This window comes from Gymnodraco acuticeps, unplaced genomic scaffold (genome assembly GCF_902827175.1).
Source record: "Gymnodraco acuticeps unplaced genomic scaffold, fGymAcu1.1, whole genome shotgun sequence".
NCBI lineage: Eukaryota > Metazoa > Chordata > Actinopteri > Perciformes > Bathydraconidae > Gymnodraco > Gymnodraco acuticeps.
Window position 1 is genome coordinate 14,324 of NW_022990495.1, and position 18,062 is coordinate 32,385.

At 45.0% G+C, this 18,062-nt stretch overlaps 3 protein-coding genes across 6 annotated transcripts in view; all 3 read left to right on the forward strand.

The window, feature by feature from the left end:
* Window positions 1-275: 275 nt before the first annotated feature.
* LOC117552837 (integral membrane protein 2B-like) overlaps window positions 276-18,062 on the forward strand; it is a gene marked incomplete at its 5' end in the record, with an annotated part of 42,852 nt that continues 25,065 nt past the window's right edge. Inside the window, 2 exon segments of the mRNA XM_034226501.1 lie at window positions 276-444; window positions 447-487. Of these exon segments, the coding sequence (XP_034082392.1) occupies window positions 276-444; window positions 447-487 (210 nt within the window).
* LOC117552836 lies at window positions 3,976-17,263 on the forward strand. Of its 3 annotated transcripts, none has more exons than XM_034226499.1 (3): window positions 3,976-6,327; window positions 14,097-14,300; window positions 14,904-17,263. In XM_034226499.1, the coding sequence occupies exon 1, from the start codon at window positions 4,119-4,121 to the stop codon at window positions 5,040-5,042; it is 924 nt and encodes a 307-aa protein (XP_034082390.1). In that variant the 5' UTR covers window positions 3,976-4,118; the 3' UTR covers window positions 5,043-6,327; window positions 14,097-14,300; window positions 14,904-17,263. The 3 variants fall into 3 exon arrangements, with proteins under 3 accessions (XP_034082390.1, XP_034082391.1, XP_034082389.1); XM_034226500.1 differs by having other exon boundaries at window positions 14,097-14,249; XM_034226498.1 differs by lacking the exon at window positions 14,904-17,263 and having other exon boundaries at window positions 14,097-14,687.
* On the forward strand, window positions 9,496-13,231 carry LOC117552835. 2 transcript variants are annotated; one of them, XM_034226495.1, is made up of 3 exons: window positions 9,496-9,632; window positions 9,845-9,937; window positions 10,604-13,231. In XM_034226495.1, exon 3 carries the CDS (start codon window positions 10,647-10,649, stop codon window positions 12,015-12,017), a length of 1,371 nt encoding a protein of 456 aa, XP_034082386.1. In that variant the 5' UTR covers window positions 9,496-9,632; window positions 9,845-9,937; window positions 10,604-10,646; the 3' UTR covers window positions 12,018-13,231. The 2 variants fall into 2 exon arrangements, with proteins under 2 accessions (XP_034082386.1, XP_034082387.1); XM_034226496.1 differs by having other exon boundaries at window positions 9,845-9,913.

An 18,062-nucleotide genomic window follows, 5' to 3' on the forward strand; every position in this document is an offset into this window, starting at 1 on the left:
TTACTCAAGTGCAAGACCTGAGTACTTCTTTCTTTACTACAAGATCTGAGTACTTTTACTCAAGAACAAGACCTGAGTACACTACTTTTACTCAAGTACAAGACCTGAGTACTTCTACCTTTACTACAAGATCTGAGTACTTCTACTTTTACTCAAGCACAAGATCTGAGTACTTCTACTTTTACTACAAGACCTGAGTACTTCTACTTTTACTATTATGCTTTTATTCTGAAAGCCAACCGTCAAGCTGCGCAGTGGGCCAGTGCGCAGCTTGACTGTTATCACAACAGATCAGACTTTGGCCGGAGAGAGTGAAGTTCTTCACTTCGGAGCACATCTTTTTGTTCTTTTTACGGGTTTTTAAGGCTTTTTTATCGTTGGACTTTGCACGCGTTACTTCCAGGATGGTCAAGGTGTCTTTTAACTCCGCTCTGGGCCAGAAGGATGTGAAAAGGACGCAGAATCTCTTATTCCCGAAGAGGACAAAGTGAGTAGAAAATGGCTAACTGTGCTAATGCTAACTGTGCTAGTGCTAACACTAAGAGTTAGCTCCAGGAAGAAGACGCAGTCGAGAAAAACCCAGTATTTCTCTTAAATTAAACCTTAAAACAATATTTCTGCATTGTTTATAGAGGTTTCTCAAGTAATTCATGTTCATGTTGCACAATTACGGTTACTTCCTCTTCCTCCTTTTGTATTTGTTTATCTTTAATGCATTTCTAAAGTGTTATATTCTGAATCTTTCACACATTTCAACTATTCTGCACCTTTTGGGTGTTTTTCCTCATTTTAAATGCGTATTAAAATCAAATATCGGCATTATTGTATAGAGGTTGCTGTTGCGTAACAAGGGTTACTTCCTCTTCCTCTCATTTCATGTCATTTATTACTTTCATAAACACTTTAACTTCATGTTGAATGTTTTTGCATTTTAAGAAACTAACATAACACAATAAACACAGATAGAAACATAAAATAACTTCTGCTTTTACTACAAGACCTGAGTACTTGTACTTGTACTACAAGACCTGAGTACTTCTACTTTTACTACACGATCTGAGTACTTCTACTTTTACTACAAGACCTGAGTACTTCTACTTTTACTACAAGACCTGAGTACTTCTACTACAAGACCTGAGTACTTCTACTTTCACTACACGATCTGAGTACTATTACTTTTACTACAAGACCTGAGTACTTCTACTTTTACTACACGATCTGAGTACTTCTACTACAAGACCTGAGTACTTCTACTTTTACTACAAGACCTGAGTACTTCTACTACAAGACCTGAGTACTTCTACTTGTACTACAAGACCTGAGTACTTTTACTACAAGATCTGAGTACTTCTGTTTTTACTACAAGATCTGAGTACTTCTACTTTTACTACAAGATCTGAGTACTTCTACTACAACACCTGAGTACTTCTACTACAAGACCTGAGTACTTCCACTACAAGACCTGAGTACTTCTACTTTTACTACAAGACCTGAGTACTTCTACTACAAGACCTGAGTACTTCTACTTTTACTACAAGATCTGAGTACTTCTACTACAAGATCTGAGTACTTTTACTACAATACTTGAGTACTTCTACTTTTACTACAATACCTGAGTACTTTTACTACAAGACCTGAGTACTTCTACTTTTACTACAAGATCTGAGTACTTCTACTTGTACTACAAGATCTGTGTACTTTTACTACAAGACCTGAGTACTTCTACTTTTACTACACGATCTGAGTACTTCTACTTTTACTACAAGACCTGAGTACTTCTACTACAAGACTTGAGTACTTCTACTTTTATCCCTACTCTTAGCGGCTCTGTCTCTTCTTCTGTGGTCTCATCAAAAGAGAAACCAGTTTGTTATCTGCTTGTTTGGTATAAAACCTGCGTCACTATCCCAAAGAGAGAGCACACATGGTGGTGACAGGTCCATGGTGCTAAACAAGTGTCATTGAAGCTGCAGCAGCTACTAACTTCTCTGTAGTGTTGGGCACATCTCTGCAGAGAATGCCATGGAGATGTACATGAAGAGTTTAGTTGTTGAAATGAGACAGAGGCTGCTTCCTGCCTCAAGCTGCAACAGAGAGGAGGAGTCACATAGAAGTTATGCAACGGCTTCTTTCCCGGAGGTTGAAGAGCTTACAGAGAACTTTAACATGTCAGTAAAAGTTAGGACAACAAAGGTTTCCTGAAAAGTCAGAAAGAGCCAAACGGCGTCTTTGAATGTGGGTTTTATTCCAGTCGAGTATGAGCTCCGACGGATTGGATGAGTGATAATGGATCCCTTCAAACTGCTGAGGCGTGTTCGTGTCTCTCTCCGGGAACAAAGTCGAGTTCAAACTCGTCTCCTCCGCCCTGTTGTGAAAGAGAGAAAGTCGTTCCTCTCATGAAGGCTCAGAGGTTATAGATTGCATCACAAGAGATGAGAAATCCCCTAGTTTTCCAACTGAAAAGCAAACATGTGTGCACTCACATCCATCATGTGAGCCGCAAGACTGTTCCAGATGAGATGGATTTATAGTTCTTTAATGTATCTGAGTGGTCTTTTCTACTTTTAAGTATTTGTACACACTGGTCCTGTAACAATACCTACCTACCTACCTACCTACCTACCTACCTACCTACCTACCTACCTACCTACCTACCTACCTACCTACCTACCTACCTACCTACCTACCTACCTACCTACCTACCTACCTACCTACCTACCTACGTAGTGTGACAGTGTGTGTCACTGTGTGTGTTCTTCAAAACAGAAAGAGAAACTAAAGATGGAGTAGTTTCTCTTTCTGTATGAGGGGATGTTGGCATTGAACCCAAACATAGAGAACTCATCAGCAATCGATCAAACAACTTCTGTAGCTGTGAATAAAGGATTGATGAGGAACTGGTTCATCATGATCAGAGGACAGCAACACGTGTCTCTGTGTCAAACGGCTCTCTTTCATCTCACGGCCGTCTTGTTTTGATTCCTCTGCAGCAGTTTGTGTTCAGGAGGTTCAACTGAGATAAAGTGATCAGCTAAAGCCGGCGCTCAGACATTCATAGAACCAGAAATAGAGCAGGCTAAGCATTTCAAACTCAGCAGGCCCACTTTAGATTCCCCTGCTTCCTTTGTAGACGCCTCAAAAGCCCCAACTCTGCATGTTGGGTTCAAGTACAGGCATTCAGATGTATTCATCAAAGTACCAATGAACACTTTGTATTATTGAATGTTCCTCAGTGGGATTCATTTATAATAAACTATGTATATTTCTTAACATATTACTTTATATACAGCTTTTGAATTTCCCCCCAGATATCATAAGATAATATATTTATTCTGATGCATTAATCCCAATTGAGAATATAATCATATTGAATATAGTTGATAGAAAGAAGCAGGAAATACTTTTAAAAGTAATGTTTTGAGTCATTTAGTGGAAAAGCTGCTGTTATTGAACCAGAGTACATCAGAGCTGATGCGTGTCTGATCGTCTTCACTGTGCTCGACTTTGTGCTGATGAACAATCTGCTTGTTTCAAACACTACCCCTCCTTAACGACGACGCTCATTAAGACACGATGAGTCAGCAGAAAGCAGTTCTCTCTTTGTAAAGTGAGCAGCTTCATTTTGTCTTTGAGGAATCTGTGGCTTCCTTTGTTTGGATTGATTTACTTTATAATATCAGAAAAGTGATATTTGTGATATTTGTAACGCCTGTCAAAGCATTTGGTGGGTGATTGAAGAACAAGTGTGTGAGAGATATTCAGTGTGACTGTGTGTGTGTGTGTGTGATATTCAGTGTGACTGTGTGTGTGTGTGATATTCAGTGTGACTGTGTGTGTGTGTGTGTGATATTCAGTGTGACTGTGTGTGTGTGTGATATTCAGTGTGACTGTGTGTGTGTGTGTGTGTGATATTCAGTGTGACTGTGTGTGTGTGATATTCAGTGTGACTGTGGTTTATTCTGTGTGTGTGATATTCAGTGTGACTGTGTGTGTGTGTGTGTGTGTGTGTGATATTCAGTGTGAGTGTGTGTGTGTGATATTCAGTGTGACTGTGGTTTATTCTGTGTGTGTGTGCTCGTTTGTACTCTCGTCCTGATGGAGGGACACGGCGGTCCTCAATGAGGTGTTTCTGGCGCTGCAGCTTCTCGAGAGGAAAACATGACACAGTAAATATTTACATATCAACAACAGAGAGGAAGCGAACACCAGATGCTCCGAGGCGTAGACTAGCAAGGAGGTGTTCCACATTGAGCTACACACACAGAGCAGAGAGTAGACTAGCAAGGAGGTGTTCCACATTGAGCTACACACTCAGAGCAGAGAGTAGACTAGCAAGGAGGTGTTCCACATTGAGCTACACACTCAGAGCAGAGAGTAGACTAGCAAGGAGGTGTTCCACATTGAGCTACACACTCAGAGCAGAGAGTAGACTAGCAAGGAGGTGTTCCACATTGAGCTACACACACAGAGCAGAAAGTAGACTAGCAAGGAGGTGTTCCACATTGAGCTACACACACAGAGCAGAGAGTAGACTAGCAAGGAGGTGTTCCACATTGAGCTACACACTCAGAGCAGAGAGTAGACTAGCAAGGAGGTGTTCCACATTGAGCTACACACTCAGAGCAGAGAGTAGACTAGCAAGGAGGTGTTCCACATTGAGCTACTCACACAGAGCAGAGAGTAGACTAGCAAGGAGGTGTTCCACATTGAGCTACACACTCAGAGCAGAGAGTAGACTAGCAAGGAGGTGTTCCACATTGAGCTACACACTCAGAGCAGAGAGTAGACTAGCAAGGAGGTGTTCCACATTGAGCTACACACTCAGAGCAGAGAGTAGACTAGCAAGGAGGTGTTCCACATTGAGCTACACACTCAGAGCAGAGAGTAGACTAGCAAGGAGGTGTTCCACATTGAGCTACACACTCAGAGCAGAGAGTAGACTAGCAAGGAGGTGTTCCACATTGAGCTACACACTCAGAGCAGAGAGTAGACTAGCAAGGAGGTGTTCCACATTGAGCTACACACACAGAGCAGAGCCGTAGACTAGCAAGGAGGTGTTCCACATTGAGCTACACACACAGAGCAGAGAGTAGACTAGCAAGGAGGTGTTCCACATTGAGCTACACACTCAGAGCAGAGAGTAGACTAGCAAGGAGGTGTTCCACATTGAGCTACACACTCAGAGCAGAGAGTAGACTAGCAAGGAGGTGTTCCACATTGAGCTACACACTCAGAGCAGAGAGTAGACTAGCAAGGAGGTGTTCCACATTGAGCTACACACTCAGAGCAGAGAGTAGACTAGCAAGGAGGTGTTCCACATTGAGCTACACACACACAGCAGAGAGTAGACTAGCAAGGAGGTGTTCCACATTGAGCTACACACTCAGAGCAGAGAGTAGACTAGCAAGGAGGTGTTCCACATTGAGCTACACACACAGAGCAGAGAGTAGACTAGCAAGGAGGTGTTCCACATTGAGCTACACACTCAGAGCAGAGAGTAGACTAGCAAGGAGGTGTTCCACATTGAGCTACACACACAGAGCAGAGAGTAGACTAGCAAGGAGGTGTTCCACATTGAGCTACACACAGAGCAGAGAGTAGACTAGCAAGGAGGTGTTCCACATTGAGCTACACACACAGAGCAGAGAGTAGACTAGCAAGGAGGTGTTCCACATTGAGCTACACACACAGAGCAGAGAGTAGACTAGCAAGGAGGTGTTCCACATTGAGCTACACACTCAGAGCAGAGAGTAGACTAGCAAGGAGGTGTTCCACATTGAGCTACACACTCAGAGCAGAGAGTAGACTAGCAAGGAGGTGTTCCACATTGAGCTACACACTCAGAGCAGAGAGTAGACTAGCAAGGAGGTGTTCCACATTGAGCTACACACTCAGAGCAGAGAGTAGACTAGCAAGGAGGTGTTCCACATTGAGCTATACACACAGAGCAGAGAGTAGACTAGCAAGGAGGTGTTCCACATTGAGCTACACACTCAGAGCAGAGAGTAGACTAGCAAGGAGGTGTTCCACATTGAGCTACACACACAAAGCAGAGAGTAGACTAGCAAGGAGGTGTTCCACATTGAGCTACACACACAGAGCAGAGAGTAGACTAGCAAGGAGGTGTTCCACATTGAGCTACACACACAGAGCAGAGAGTAGACTAGCAAGGAGGTGTTCCACATTGAGCTACACACTCAGAGCAGAGAGTAGACTAGCAAGGAGGTGTTCCACATTGAGCTACACACACAGAGCAGAGAGTAGACTAGCAAGGAGGTGTTCCACATTGAGCTACACACACAGAGCAGAGAGTAGACTAGCAAGGAGGTGTTCCACATTGAGCTACACACTCAGAGCAGAGAGTAGACTAGCAAGGAGGCAGTGTGCGAAAAAGTGCACGTCCCACCGTCCGGGACGGGTTATTCACAACATTGGACAAGTAGATTTTTAAATTGACTTGTCCAATGGACAAGTGACATTTTTCGCCGCTATTTATTGACAAATTATTGATAAATTCAGCTTACAAAAGGCATAACTCATTCGCAAATTGTCCGTGTCTGCCGTTGTTGTTTGCAACCGCTTTACGTTTTTTTACTCACTTACGTCGTGTCGTAAAACTGTGTGAAAATGAAATACGATGGCGAAGAAGAAGGTTCTAGTGGCCCCAAGAGGGCAACAAAAGATTTCTTTCTTTTCTAAGGTTTGTACACATCATTCTCACAGTTGTAAAATGGTGTGTTACATTAACAAGGAAAATAATTGAAATAAATTATGTCCGAAAATAGTGGATTAAGTGCTTGAAAGGGGACTTTTATTAATCCATTACATTACATTGCATTTAGCTGACACTTTTATCCAAAGCGATTTACAATCCCTGTGGGGAAATTCAGTAGGCAACAGGGTAAGGGTGAAAAACAGGACAGCACAGATTCACACAGGTTCATCAAATCAAAAATAAAATCGAAGATAAAAATAAAAATAATGAAAAACTATTAAATAAGAAATTAATAAAAATAATAATAAAAAAGGGGTAGACCTATGTAAAATACTTTTTTCTTTTAAAAGGGGGGGATTGAAAGGGGCTCTTTATGTACCAAGGGGCTTGAAAGGGGCATATCAAATTATTTCAGAAAAAAACCCCAAAAAATGCAGAAAGGTTTGTGGGGAGTCTACGAGTACCTAACATTCATGTTGACAAAAATCTATAATTTGTCTGCAAGAACAGGAGTCTGAACAACAGCCTGAACATGCTGAAACGAGCCCTCAGAAAGTCCCAGAGTGTGAGCAGAACGATGGCCCCCCCAGTCACGAGAAAGTCTCTGCTAAAAGGCCATGTTCCGTTATCTCACCAATGGCTGGTCCATCTAAAAAGGCCAAGAGTGACATCGCCCTGACACCCAAGAGGAAAAGAACATTCATTGAGACTTGGAAAACCCAGTTTCCATGGGTAAGATGTGTGGACGACATCATGTTCTGTGAGGTCTGCAGAGAATATCCATCCATTGCTGACCACAGCAGTAAACTGTACGAGCGTGTCACAGGGTCAAAACGCATTGAGACACTTCAGTCACACGAATCCAGCAAATATCACCTTCTCTGCATTCAAAGGAAAGAGGTCACAGAGAAAGGCACAGGGCCAATGTTTGTGGCTCTCAAGAAGCAGGCAGAAAATATGGACGACCAACTGAAACCCATGTTCAACACTGCGTTTTATGTCGCCAAACAAAAGTTGCCTTTCCGTTCATTTGAGGGCCTCATCGAACTTCAAGAGAAGAATGGCATTAAAATGCCTACACAGTACCGGAACGATAAGGGGTGCAAGGCATTTGTGCAGGCCATTGCAGAAGTCGAGAAGGACAGAGTTTCTGAAGACCTCAAGGCTTCAAGATTCTTCGCTCTGATGGGAGATGGATCCACGGATATATCTGTGACAGAACAGGAGAATGTATATGTTAGGTAATTATTATTTTGAATTCTTTTGTAAGTCTTATTTAAGTTACATTTTATCTCCAAAAGGGCCTTTTGTTTATGAGTAATTAATTCACAATCATTTTATTGATGAATTTTATTAGTTTAAATTTTCAGTTAACTTAAAAGTTTTTAACAGGTAAAGTATATACATAAATTGTTTAAAGCGAATGAAGGTGAAGTTGCTTTTTAGTGTTCTTGGTCTTAAAAAAAGGTGAAGGCAACACTGGTGTGGGAAGGTTTATATAAGATAATCATTTAAAAAAATGTTATTGCACTTTATTGATGTACTTTATTTATTTTCTATCTTCAGGTATGTCAGATGGACTTCCAGCGACAGAGTTCATTGACATCATGGCTGTAAAGTCAGCTGATGCTAATGGTGTTCTGGCAGCTCTCCTCGAGGCACTACATCATGTCGACCTAACAGATGGAGACATAAAGAAGAAAATAATAGGCTGCACATTTGATGGTGCCAGCGTTAACCAAGGTGCCAAGGGAGGAGTTATTGTGAAGTTGCGGGAATTGTTGGGGCATGTGCTCATTTCGATTTGGTGTGCTCCACATAAGCTGGAGCTGTCGCTCCTAGATGCCACCAAAGCCACTGACTTCATTGACATCGTAGAGAAAGGAGTGGACCCCATCTACAGATTCTACTATGGATCTGGTAAACGTAGGAGGGAGGTGAACGCCATATCAGCCGTTATAGACGAGGATCCTGTCTATTTCTCAGCACCCTGTGGCACTAGGTGGATGGCGTCAAGACTCCGGGCATACAAGGCTGTAATAAAAAATTACAACTCCGTCATCCTACACATGGAAGAGGCTTCAAACAGAAAAACAGACGAAGGAGCTAAGTGTGTGGGGTACTTGAAGGTACTGAAGTCTGCAAAGTTTGTTGATGGGCTCCACTTTATGGTAGATGTCTTGGAAGTGTAGAGTAATGATCTGTTCATTTATGATGTTGATGTAAAGTTGTGTGAGGCCAGGATCAAGTTGGAAGGCCTTAAGCATAATAGAGGTGATGTCTACACTGCCTACATGGCAACCTGCAAGGATGGCAAGTTTGACAGTAAGAGCAATGGACACATCACTTCACTGAAAGGAACAGGTATTCCAGAAACAGTGAAGAATTCCTTCTTGGAGAATTGTGTGAAGTTCCTAGAGAAGAGATTTTCCTTCCTGAAGGATACCCCTTTCAGTGATTTCCATGTTCTTGACCCCAGGAACGTCCCAAGATCAGACGCACAACTAGCTACATATGGTGATGTTCAGGTTATGAACATGGTGACCCACTTCGAGTCCGTTCTCAGTGAGGAGGAGGTAACCAACATCCCTAGACAGTGGCCAGCTCTCAAGGCCAGACTGAAGTACAGGCAGAGGCAGCCCGCCAAGGAGGTCATAAGTGACCTTCTCACTGAGAACCACCCAGATGTGAAGGACGTCCTGGTTCTGGTGTACATGATGGTCACCCTTTCTCCCTCCTCTGCTGCCGTGGAGCGTGGATTTTCCCTCATGAACCTCATAAAAACATCCAGAAAATCCCAGATGACCAATGAAACTCTGGGGTCACTCATGAGGGTCAGCCACATCACCACCACAGTGGCAGAGTTTGACCCAGAGCCAGCCATCCAGAAATGGAAAACATCTGCTAAGACCAAGAGGTATGTCAAAGCTGCCCCAAAGCCTGCTGCAGTGAACAGCAACTTACCTGTGCCTGTTGCCTAGGGTGCATCAAAAAACACAATTCTTGAATTTTGATATGGCTGGGTGCTAAAAGTGTTCCAATATATGTAGAAACAACACATGCAAAAATATTTTTCCAATACATGATGATTTAGGGGTGCCACTGTACATCTGTTTTTGTTGGATAAAGTGGTAAACAGTGCTCAATGGGCGCCATGGAGATCTGAGGTAAACAAGACTGCAGCTCAAGAAAACTGAGGTGATCTTTCTGTTTTTGTGTTGGGTATGTATTATTACATATTACTGTCATATCTGTAGTTGTGTCTTTGTATACTTAAGTCATATTTATACAGGTATGTGGTGCTCATTACATCTAGCTAACAATCTAACAATCTAACAATCTAGCTAGCAATAGTTTGCTAACCACAGTTAGCTATCTATGTTAGCTAAGCTATTAAGCTTAACATCAACAGTAGCAGCTATTCTAGAGTGGACAATGTCATATTCAGAGTATTGATGTCTCATGTTTATTGAGACGTAGCATTGTAGTTGTTACAGTAAATTAACATTTTAAATATAAGTATATTTGCGAGCACAGCTAGCTACTCTGGTAGTAACGGTAAGTTATGTTGAAGTTAGACTATGTACAGCTAAAATGTGAGGCTTATGCAAGCATGGGTTATCATAATTGAGTGATATTAAGTATGCCAAGATATGATTTTAAAATCTATCCTTGTCCTTGTATTAAATTAACATTTTAAACATAGGTATATTTTCAAGCACAGCTAGCTACTCTGGTAGTGATGTAAGAGTAAGTTATCATTGTAATGATAAAGTTGGACGATGTACAGCTAAAATACAGCATGGTTTATCCTAATTGAGTGATATTAAGTATGCTAAGATATGATTTTAAACACTATCCTTGAGCTTGTGTCCTTTTCATTCCCAGGCACTGCACAACACAACCTACCCCAGGATCCAGCTCTCCTAAGATGCTGCCCTCACCAACTGGTCCCTGCCAGACTAGCAGTCGCAGCCTGGTCTTTGGTCTAGGCCCCAGCATCACCAGTGAGGATGGCATCATCACCGGCGCCAAACTGCCAACTGGTCGTCAGATCTTACGCTGCATGCTTGCCAAGAAACCTGGTGCAAACGGAGCGTTGTCGCAGTTCGAGGCAACCAAGGGTGTCCTGGAGCAGGTGCGGCTATTTTACAAGAAAGCCAACATCCCAATGATGAGCGACAAGCGGGCCTGCCACAAGATGGTAGACTTAGTCAATGCTAACAACAAGCTGCTGAAAATCTCCCAGGCCAAGCGCTCCAGTGAGACTACAGCGAAACAATTGGAGAAAATGGAGTGCAGACTTGATGCCACATTTCCGCTGTGGCCTCCAAATGTTGAAAAGCTGATTGATAACCCAGAAGACCTAGCTTTCTTGGCCAGCATGAAGACCGACAGAGTGGCCACATTTGGTGTATTGGACAAAAAGCTGCAGCTCAAGGTGAAGCGGCGAGAGGAGCGTCAAGCTGCTGCAGCAGCCAGGCAGTCCCGCTGTGAAAAGGAGCTGGAGGAGATGACGGCAATGTCCAGCTTGGTGTCGGAGAGTGATGAGGAGCCAGAGGAGGATACTAACACAGTCTGTCCAACATCTGAGGGCGAACCATCCCACAAGCGTAAGAAGACTGGAACAAACGTCTTCATTCCACATGACATCCTTAGCCGACCAAGTGTTGTGTCACTGGCTACAAGGTTGAAGATGTCACCAACGCAACAGGCTGCCTTCACGCGTGGCCTGGTTGCAGAGTTAGGCGGTGACTGTACACATCTCTCTGCATCTTACGCAACAGCTGACCGAGCAAGACGCCAAGTGCTGGAGACAATCAGTGAGGAACGGCACAAACAGTGGACACCACCTCCATTGTGCACCCTACACTGGGACATCAAGTTAACACCGATGCTCACCAATGTGCGCCAGTTGGAGGAGCTTCTTACAGTGGTGGTTGGAGATGCAGAGCGGCTGAAACTGCTTGGTGTCCCGGCGTATAAGAAGCAGACCAATGAGGCATGTGGAGTGATCATTGCCCGGTTGACATGCAAGTTGCTGCAGGACTGGTGCTGCGCTGACCAGGTTGTCAACATGGCATTTGACACCACTGCGCCAAACACCGGCCATCTCACAGCAGCCTGCATTGCCATATTGCTCTCACTGGGCCGACCACTGCTTTGGTCTGGGTGCCGGCACCACATTGGTGAGGTCCTCCTGAACCAGGTTTTTACAGACCTGAAGGTGGAGACATCACGCTCGCCAGAGGTTACCTTGTTCACACGTCTGAGAGAGAAATGGAACCTGTTACCACAATAATCCAGCAGCCAATGGTCCCGTTACATTCCTGGCAACACCGAGCAACCACTCCTGGGCAAGTTACGTGCTGAACTTGTCAGGTGCGCAAAAGAAGTGACTGACCACAAGCGAGGTGACTACCGTGAGTTTGTGCAGCTGTGTCTTGTGTTTCTGGATGAAGGTGGTGAAGAGCAGACTGCAGTGACCTTCCAACGACCGGGAGCGCTCCACAAGGCACGATGGATGGCCAAGCTGCTCTATACTCTCAAGCTGGCTTTGATGAAGCAGCACATCGCGTTGCTTCCCCAGGGCACAATTACCACACGGCAGCAGGTGCCGAAGATTCGGGCATTTGCCATTTTCATTACACACATCTATGCAAAGTGGTGGTTGACCTGCGATAAATCTGTAGATGCTGCCTGGAATGACCTGACACTCTACCACCACCTGCAGGCATACAAGGCTGTAGATGAAGGCATTGCAGCATCAGCGATCAAGGCACTGGAGAGGCATCGCTGGTACCTGACAGGTGAGATGCTACCCCTGGCTCTCTTCAGCAGCAAGGTGCCCAATGAGGACAAGCGTGCACTTGCCAGTGCGATCTTGGAGCACAAGCCCGCTGATCTCCCCATGCACATCCCTGAGCAGCGCTTTGGCACTGGCTTTGGCAAGCCAAAGTTCCCCACCCTCTTGCCAACCACCAGCTTGGCTGATCTCGCCAATAGGATTGCTGGTTTGGGATGCACCAGCTGCACATTGATCCAGAATTGATGTCTCTCGATGTGAAGGAATGGGCGACCAATGCTGCGTTAAAAAAAAGTGAGGTCAATGTATGTGCAATGAACGTGGTCAATGACTGTGCCGAGCGTGGCGTCAAGCTCACGTCCGACTTCGTCGCAGTGGCCAGGAAGGAGCAGCACCTGCAGAATGTGCTGCAGGCAGTTGAACATGACCGCAGCCAACAGCCAAACCTTCGCCGCTGCAAGCTAATCGCAAGCTTGCGATAGGACGGTTACTCTTGGGTGGCGGGTGGGGAGACATATCTGGAGGGAGACGCACGGGCTAGGTTCAGAGTTCAGGTTCCATTTCCTCTCTCTTTCTCCCTGGTGATGTTGCTCAGTGGAGCGGAGTCTGGCACAGACTGAGCAATTAAGTTTGAAGTTTAGTTAGGGTTTGTTCTTTTAAGTGTGTCAGTATCGCCCCTTGTGTTTAACAATAAAGTCAATTAAACTTTATGTGTGTCCGACATCCATCACTGCTGTACAAAACTCAGGGTAACGTGAACATGTCCCATTGAGCTCCATTAATTGTGTCTATAGGACAAATGAATGGAGAATCTTGAAAGTTGAATTCTGAGAAATGCCTAAGTTGCCCAAAGGGCAAACTAACAATTTTTACTTTGATAACCCTATAGAACATGTTACTGTATAAAAGTTCACTGTACTCAACATTTCCAGGTCAACCTTTTGGCAATTAGACAAATTTGAAATTTCACAAAAGTTCATGTCTTTGGTGGCACCCCTACATCTCAATGGAATTCCTCAAAACTTTGCAAATGTCATTTTTATGTAATTGGAACACAATGCAATGCCAGCCAAATTGATATTTTGAAATTAAAATTTCCCATTCAAATTTGATGCACCCTACGTGTTGCCCCATAGCTCGGTGTGAGGAGAACCACTGGAGTGCTGCCCCACAGTTCGGGAGACAGCTGCAGTGAACAACCACCCTGAGCCTGAAGCCATACCTTTCTGCTAGCATGTCTACTAGTCCCACAGAGGAGAAAACATTATATTGTTAGTACTTAGTTGTTTTATCTTATTATTTTATATCTGTCATTCATTTGATGTGCCTTGATGGTAGAAGTTCAGAAACCAGACACTGTGAACAATATGAACAAATAAACAATAAAATGTTTCCTACAGTAATCTAGATTCTTGTGTGCTTTATGTTGATATGTAATCATATTTAAAATAGGTGCAGCAATGCATGCACAAAGTATAGATATGGACAAGTGAAAAATGTATTCGGACAAGTACATTTCCAAACTCACTTGTCCATGGACAAGTACTCTCTAAAAACTTTTTCTCACACTGGGAGGTGTTCCACATTGAGCTACACACTCAGAGCAGAGAGTAGACTAGCAAGGAGGTGTTCCACATTGAGCTACACACACAGAGCAGAGAGTAGACTAGCAAGGAGGTGTTCCACATTGAGCAACACACACAGAGCAGAGAGTAGACTAGCAAGGAGGTGTTCCACATTGAGCTACACACTCAGAGCAGAGAGTAGACTAGCAAGGAGGTGTTCCACATTGAGCTACACACTCAGAGCAGAGAGTAGACTAGCAAGGAGGTGTTCCACATTGAGCTACACACACAGAGCAGAGAGTATACTAGCAAGGAGGTGTTCCACATTGAGCTACACACACAGAGCAGAGAGTAGACTAGCAAGGAGGTGTTCCACATTGAGCTACACACTCAGAGCAGAGAGTAGACTAGCAAGGAGGTGTTCCACATTGAGCTACACACTCAGAGCAGAGCCGTAGACTAGCAAGGAGGTGTTCCACATTGAGCTACACACTCAGAGCAGAGAGTAGACTAGCAAGGAGGTGTTCCACATTGAGCTACACACACAGAGCAGAGAGTAGACTAGCAAGGAGGTGTTCCACATTGAGCTACACACGCAGAGCCGTAGACTAGCAAGGAGGTGTTCCACATTGAGCTACACACTCAGAGCAGAGAGTAGACTAGCAAGGAGGTGTTCCACATTGAGCTACACACACAGAGCAGAGCCGTAGACTAGCAAGGAGGTGTTCCACATTGAGCTACACACTCAGAGCAGAGAGTAGACTAGCAAGGAGGTGTTCCACATTGAGCTACACACACAGAGTAGACTAGCAAGGAGGTGTTCCACATTGAGCTACACACTCAGAGCAGAGAGTAGACTAGCAAGGAGGTGTTCCACATTGAGCTACACACTCAGAGCAGAGAGTAGACTAGCAAGGAGGTGTTCCACATTGAGCTACACACTCAGAGCAGAGAGTAGACTAGCAAGGAGGTGTTCCACATTGAGCTACACACACAGAGCAGAGAGTAGACTAGCAAGGAGGTGTTCCACATTGAGCTACACACTCAGAGCAGAGAGTAGACTAGCAAGGAGGTGTTCCACATTGAGCTACACACACAGAGCAGAGAGTAGACTAGCAAGGAGGTGTTCCACATTGAGCTACACACACAGAGCAGAGCCGTAGACTAGCAAGGAGGTGTTCCACATTGAGCTACACACTCAGAGCAGAGAGTAGACTAGCAAGGAGGTGTTCCACATTGAGCTACACACACAGAGCAGAGAGTAGACTAGCAAGGAGGTGTTCCACATTGAGCTACACACTCAGAGCAGAGAGTAGACTAGCAAGGAGGTGTTCCACATTGAGCTACACACACAGAGCAGAGAGTAGACTAGCAAGGAGGTGTTCCACATTGAGCTACACACACAGAGCAGAGAGTAGACTAGCAAGGAGGTGTTCCACATTGAGCTACACACTCAGAGCAGAGAGTAGACTAGCAAGGAAGTGTTCCACATTGAGCTACACACTCAGAGCAGAGAGTAGACTAGCAAGGAGGTGTTCCACATTGAGCTACACACTCAGAGCAGAGAGTAGACTAGCAAGGAGGTGTTCCACATTGAGCTACACACTCAGAGCAGAGAGTAGACTAGCAAGGAGGTGTTCCACATTGAGCTACACACAGAGCAGAGAGTAGACTAGCAAGGAGGTGTTCCACATTGAGCTACACACACAGAGCAGAGAGTAGACTAGCAAGGAGGTGTTCCACATTGAGCTACACACACAGAGCAGAGCCGTAGACTAGCAAGGAGGTGTTCCACATTGAGCTACACACACAGAGCAGAGAGTAGACTAGCAAGGAGGTGTTCCACATTGAGCTACACACAGAGAGTAGACTAGCAAGGAGGTGTTCCACATTGAGCTACACACACAGAGCAGAGAGTAGACTAGCAAGGAGGTGTTCCACATTGAGCTACACACACAGAGCAGAGAGTAGACTAGCAAGGAGGTGTTCCACATTGAGCTACACACTCAGAGCAGAGAGTAGACTAGCAAGGAGGTGTTCCACATTGAGCTACACACTCAGAGCAGAGAGTAGACTAGCAAGGAGGTGTTCCACATTGAGCTACACACACAGAGCAGAGAGTAGACTAGCAAGGAGGTGTTCCACATTGAGCTACTCACACAGAGCAGAGAGTAGACTAGCAAGGAGGTGTTCCATGTCTTCTTGTCTCTTAGCGGCTCTGTCTCTTCTTCTGTGGTCTCATCAAAAGAGAAACCAGTTTGTTATCTGCTTGTTTGGTATAAAACCTGCGTCACTATCCCAAAGAGAGAGCACACATGGTGGTGACAGGTCCATGGTGCTAAACAAGTGTCATTGAAGCTGCAGCAGCTACTAACTTCTCTGTAGTGTTGGGCACATCTCTGCAGAGAATGCCATGGAGATGTACATGAAGAGTTTAGTTGTTGAAATGAGACAGAGGCTGCTTCCTGCCTCAAGCTGCAACAGAGAGGAGGAGTCACATAGAAGTTATGCAACGGCTTCTTTCCCGGAGGTTGAAGAGCTTAAAAGTTATGATAAAATACCTTTTTGTTTTTTTGTTTCCTGAAAGAGCCAAACGGCGTCTTTGAACGCACCACAGACAGAACAACAACGATCAGAAGAGCACTTGAATGCACCATTTTCCTCTGTCATTCCAGTTATTGTTATGGATGCATTCATGCTTTAATCACACATGAACAAGTGAAGGCATCCTGTAGTTCTGGGTCAGGCTCATTCATTCATACAGCTCCTTTCAGCACACGGATATTCAAAGTGCTTTACAGATATACAGGTATAGAATACATGGTAACACTTTATATTAAGGTACACAAATTCACTTATTCTGCATGACCATATTCTACAAGTAATAAGCCGTTAGTTGAGAGTTTTTCCTCAATAACCCTCTAATTAGTGCTGATTTGTTGCAAGTAAGGAAGTTGTTGTACGTGAGTTTTGGTCTTAATATGCTCTGCTCACTATGGGCCTAATAAGGCAGCAGTACCACAAGAATAGTAATTCCCCCATAATAACAGTCATGGACGAGGGAAGGGGGGGTGCTGAGGGGGCTTCAGCACCCCCATCGACGAGGCTCCACTAGCACCCCCAAACGCGGCACACCTACAGTGTTAGCGCGCCACAGTTTCGCCGCTACGAGGCTCCACTAGCACCCCAGCGCGTCAGTGTCGCCGCTGAGACTCTACTAGCACCCCCCCCCCCCCCCCCCCCCCCCAGCTCGCCACAGTTACGCCACTGCAAGGCTGCACTAGCATCCCCCCCAGGGCGTCAGAGTTTCGCTGCTACTAGCACCCCCCGCAGCGCGTCATCGTTTCGCTGCTACTAGCACCCCCCCAGCGCGTCACATTTTCGTTGCTACTAGCACCCCCCCAGCTCGCCACAGTTACGCCACTGCAAGGCTGCACTAGCATCCCCCCCAGGGCGTCACAGTTTCGCTGCTACTAGCACCCCCCGCAGCGCGTCATCGTTTCGCTGCTACTAGCACCCCCCCAGCGCGTCACATTTTCGTTGCTACTAGCACCCCCCCCAGCGCGTCACAGTGTCGCCGCTGAGAGATCCTACTAGCACCCCCCGCAGTACGTCACAGTTTCGCTGCTACTAGATCCTACTAGCACCCCCCGCAGTGCGTCACAGTTTCGCTGCTACTAGCACCCCCCCCAGCGCGTCACAGTTTTGCCGCTGAGAGACGCTACTAGCACCGCACCCCCAACTCTGACTGACTTCCCGCGTCCCTGATAACACTTAACAAATATGATCTATTATGTAACAAGACATGAAACTATAAGTATTTCAACTCTCAACTAACGGCTTATTACTTGTAGAATAAGGCATTAATAAGTGTTTTATAATGACTAAGAAAGAGCCAATAAACTGCTAATACGCATGTTAATGAACAGCCAGTTGATGGTGAATTTGTGTACCTTAATATAAAGTGTCACCGAAT